Raw genomic sequence first — 5,469 nt, 5'->3', positions numbered from 1 at the left:
ATTTATCCGGGTAGTCTCTAGCAAACTCATCATTAAGATATTTAGGAAATTAAGTGCATGCATAAAATTAATTAGTTAGAATGAATAAAAATCGTATCCAATAGATTTTTTTATATATACAATTAATGTAGATATTTTTTTGATATAATATCCGATTAATGAGATTTTAGATACAAGATTTGTAAATCGAGTATCTTGTAATAAATTACATTAGTAATAAATACATAAGATACACTTAATATGACATAGTTATGTATTTAAAGGTATTCTTACCAACACAAACATCATTTGAGCCAACACATCTCTAGCTGCACCAAAAAATGTCTAATTCCTTCTCTATCTTCTCGTCCTCTTCTTCCATTAGAAGGACACAACCAGCCGATTCTTCAACGTCACTGAATATCACCAGCAACATAGCACCGGCCAGTGCAACAACTTATGGTTGCACTTATTGTGACAAAACCTTCTCTACCCACCAGGCCCTGGGTGGGCACCAAAGGGCCCACAAGGAGCAGCGTGAAGCCGAAAAGCGGCAGGCTGAGACCCACTACCAGGGCATCAATCCTCAGAACAAGAGGAGAAGAGAGGAGTATGCAACTCAGGCTGCTACCGCATCAGCTGCTCTGACACCTCTTAGACCTGCTGCAGGATCCTCCCTGAATCTTCCTCCACCAGCCTCTCAACGGGGTCATGCCATCAGAAGTTCCAGGTTTTTTGAAGTGCCTGATCTGTTGGGGCCTTCTGTTGCACCCACCGCTCCTCTACCCGGTGGAGCAAGCAGCGGTCCTGCAATAGGGCATGAAGAAGAGAATGCTGTGGATTTGGATCTTAAGCTCTAGGGGAAGGGAAATTACTTGTACCGTTATTTCTGCTTGTTTTTTTAATTTGCCAAAATTATTACTGCCCTTCCGATTGATTGGAAATTCTACCAATATCCATATAAATGTTTTGTTTTTTTTTTTTTCCAATTATTAATGGCTCTTTATATATATTTCTGGTCCAATTCGGTCGATGAATTAAATAAGTAATTTGTATATGAAAGAGTTATAGTTCTATTGATTAAATAAGAGTTTCATTATCCTTTAAAATGACATATATAAAAAAAAGTGAAAATTACATAAAATAATAACTTATTTTTTTTTATGAGGAAGTGTATATATTGATTTGTGAAAATTATCATGTATCTGTAGTCGTACAAAATTTTGGTTTGTTAGTCTTGGTTTGATACTCTCTTCTGAGACTAAAAGTCTACATCATGTAGATATCTATTAAACTGTTTCATATACTGAAAATACTCCTTATGTATATTAATATCTTTTTAAATATAATTTATAATTAGTTGAAAAACGTGAAACTACTGTTAATAACATATATTAATATTAAAAAATACTTATAAATAAATGTATAACTAATTTTAAATATACAATTTTAAATATATTTTGTCTAAAATACATATAAATAATTAGAGACGCTACTATTTAATTATAACGTATTCTACTCGAAATTTAACTCTAACGTGTTCTATTCCATTACAAACACAAACCATACGTAACATATGAAGATATATGAAATATGAAAATTTTGATTTAAAATTAATTGAATAATAAACTGTCACATATTAATATCAGAATAATATTTATAGATAGATACTAAATTGTGAAAGCTAAATTTCGTTAGAAGATATAATCAATTGGTTAATATCATTTAATTAAAATCCAATTCATTAATACTAAAATACTAATAAAATGGTGTTAAGATTTAAATTATAATTAATAAATTACGAATTATATACCCGCCCGTGCTTTGCACGAGTTAAAGGCTAGTACTATAATAATAGTCAACATGGCTATAATTTATAGTTCAAAATTTTGGTTATATTTTTTTGTTTGGTAGTCTCCCTCCTATTACTCTTACATTGTTATATAGTTTTAGTTTTAGAGATGACAACATATTATCATATAACATTTTATAAAAAAATTATAATGACATTAAAAATAAAATTATAAATATCCGATTTTGAATATATTTCTTTAGCAAGCACGTTCAGATAACTCTTTTTAACTCGAACGTGTTCTATTGCAATACAAACACCAACCATTACGTAACCCTTTCTAATTTTAGTCTCTGCTAGTACTATAATAATAGTCAACATAGGTATAATTTGTAGTTCAAAATTTTGGTTATATTTTTTTGTTTGGTAGTCTCCCTCCTATTACTCTTACATTGTTAAATAGTTTTAGTTTTAGAGATGACAACATATTATCATATAATATTTTATAAAAAAAATTATAATGACATTAAAAATAAAATTATAAATATCCAATTTTGAATACATTTCTTTAACAAGCATCTTCAGATAACTCTTTTTAACTCGAACGTGTTCTATTGCAATACAAACACCAACCATTACGTAACCCTTTCTAAAATCTCTTACACTCAAATACTCCCTCCGTCCCACAATACATGTCACTTTAACTTTTTTCACGTAATTTGAGGTGCCAATAAAACATATGTCTATATATTATTTTTCAAATTTTCTTTTTCTGAATAAAAATATGGATGTTATACTTTTATTCATAAAAAGAAAATTTCAAAAATAATGTATAGAAGTATGTTTTATTTGCCCATCAAATTACGTGCAAAAAGTCAAAGCGACATGTATTTTGGGACGGAGCGAGTATCTTTTTTCATCATACGAAAGATATACAAAATACGAAAAATCTGATTTAAATTTAATTGAATAATAAAATATCACATATTAATAACAAAAAAATATTTACCAATAGATAAAAAATTTTAAAAGATGAACTTTCGTGAGAAAATATAATCAGTTGATTAATATAAATACTAAATTATCAATAAATTGATGTTAAAATTAAAAAAAATAAACTACGACCTATATACTCGTGCTTGGCAGTGGTAAAAGGTTAGTATAAATAGATTCACAAGTACGGGCGGGTATATGATTTGTAATTTATTAATTATAATTTAATTCGTAACACCATTTTATTAGTATTTTAGTATTAATAAATTAGATTTTAGTTAAATTATATTAACCAACTCGTTATATCTTCTAACGGAAATTTAGCTTTCACAATTTATTATCTATCTATAAATATTTTCTATATTAATATGTGACAGTTTATTATTCAATTTAAATGAAATTTTTCATATTTAATATATCTTCATATCTTACGTAATGGCTCGTGTTTGAAATGAAATAGAATACGTAAGTGTTAAATTTCGAGTAGAATACGTTATAATTAAAAAGTAGCGTCTTTGATTATTTATATGTATTTTAGACAAAAGATATTCAAAATTGTATATTTATAATTAGTTAGACGTTTATCTATAAGTAATTTTTAATATTAATATATGTTATTTAACAGTAGTTTCACCTTTTTTTAACTAACTAGTGAAAAAAGCCGCGCTTCGCGGCGGCGGCGTTATGAATTTTTTATAAATTTAGACAAAAAATTGTTTTAGCTACTTTCCCTTCAAACATAATACTAATAGAAAATTTATTATTATTTAGATAAAAATTAATTTGGGCCGCCCTCCCCTCAAACACAATACAAATAAAGAATCTTTTTTATAAATTTTAATACGAAATAATATTATAATTGCATAAAAGTTATTTTGAGTCTTGTTCCCGTTAAACATATCAATAATAAAAATATTATAATTAATAATTATTATAATTATGATAAAATTAAATATAATAATATAGATAAAAATTAGTTTGAGCCGCTCACTTGTCAAACACATTGCTAATAACAAAACAATATAATTTAGATTTTAGTTTGAGTCTCCTTACTCTCAATCACAATAATAATAAAAATTATTCTAATTATGATGAACTTAAAAATTATAATTGGATAAAAATTAATATGAACCGTGGTCCCGTTTTAAAATATATATATTATAACATAGATAAAAAATTATTTTAGCCGCTTTCCCGTCAAACATAATACTGATAGAAAAATTATTGTTATTTAGATAAAAATTAGTTTGGGCCGCCTCCCGTGCCCGTCAAACACAATACTAATCAAGAATCATTTTATCTATGATTGTTAGTTTAAATAAATATAAAAATTATTCTAATTATAATAAAATTAATGATTATAATTGGATAAAAATTATTTTGAAGAATCCTACTCGTTTATGATTCCTAAATAAGTAAGAGAATTGTACTATCTTTGCAATCCTTTTTTTTATCTATAAAAGTACTTGAACCTGGTTTTAGATTATAATTTTATTTTCTATCCGAAATTTAAGAAAATTGTAAGATTGAATCCAACCATTCTATTCCAATGACGCTGTTGGACAGAAGAAGAATGCAAACATGAATATAATTAATTATGGTGTTGCAGTTGAAACCGGAGCTTATCATGAGAATTTTATGCGATGGTAGTAAGGAAATTCCTCGTGCTTGCAGTTGGCACTTGAATAAAAAAAATAGTGAATATAACGAAAGATTTAAGATTATGCGTCTCTTAAATAGTTATTTTTTTTTAAGAATTATACTATTTTGACGGTCCTTTTGTCTTTATAATACTTGAACCTGATTTTTAGAATCCTTTTTCTAGATTCTAGAGTACTATCATGAGAATCAAATAAGAAGAGAATTGTATTACCTTTAGAATTCTTGAACTTGATTTTTTGAATTATAATTATAATTTTTATTCAAAATTTAAGAAAAATCAGAAGACTGAATCGAGCAATTCTAGAGACGCCCGCATCCTCCTTTATATATATATATATATTGATTATAAATTATATTTAAAAAGATATTAATATACATAAGGAGTGTTTTTAGTATATGAAACAGTTTAATAGATATCTACTTGTAGACTTTTAGTTTTAGAGGAGAGTACCAAAGCAAAATTTTGTACGACTACAAATTATACATATGTTGGCTTTTTATAAAATAGTGTAGATTATACATAATTTTTTATTATTATAAGTTTATCTTTGACTTTGATTATTTGATTTTAAGTTTTTCACAAATAATAATATATGAATTAAATGATTTAACTTGAGCAAATACATCATGGGATGTTAACAGGTAGGATCAGTTCGCATATATGTGATATCCAAATCCAAACCCGAAAATTTTCACCAAATGCAAACCCGGTCCAAACCCGAACAGATTTGAAAAACAAAACCCGATCCTACGGATGTCGGACCGGGTTCGGGTTTTATCGAAACCCGACTTTGTGCAAAAAAAGAATTAGCTCATAATTGAACTACAAAAACACCTACATTGGAAATTGGAATCAAAATAGAATGTAAATAATTAAGCAACATGAATTTAAATATTACGTTCCATGGTATACTCCATAATAACATTACAGACAGATTCATATAAATGAATTCAGAGTTGACCTAACTCCTCGCTCAGATTTCTCTGAGCCATAGAGAGGTGGATGCAAAGAACAACAGACCGCACAAACAAGCCAAAAAAGA

At 27.4% G+C, this 5,469-nt stretch overlaps 1 protein-coding gene across 1 annotated transcript; it reads left to right on the top strand.

Moving 5' to 3' along the window:
• Positions 1-320: 320 nt before the first annotated feature.
• LOC108197941 (zinc finger protein 4-like) lies at positions 321-839 on the top strand. Its single transcript, XM_017365678.1, has one exon. The coding sequence runs from the start codon at positions 321-323 to the stop codon at positions 837-839; it is 519 nt and encodes a 172-aa protein (XP_017221167.1).
• The last annotated feature ends 4,630 nt before the right edge of the window (positions 840-5,469 follow it).

The sequence above is a fragment of the Daucus carota genome, chromosome 8 (assembly GCF_001625215.2).
Source record: "Daucus carota subsp. sativus chromosome 8, DH1 v3.0, whole genome shotgun sequence".
Classification (NCBI taxonomy): Eukaryota; Viridiplantae; Streptophyta; class Magnoliopsida; order Apiales; family Apiaceae; genus Daucus; species Daucus carota.
Note: the sequence above shows the minus strand (reverse complement) of the source record. Positions and strands in the feature narration are given on the sequence as shown.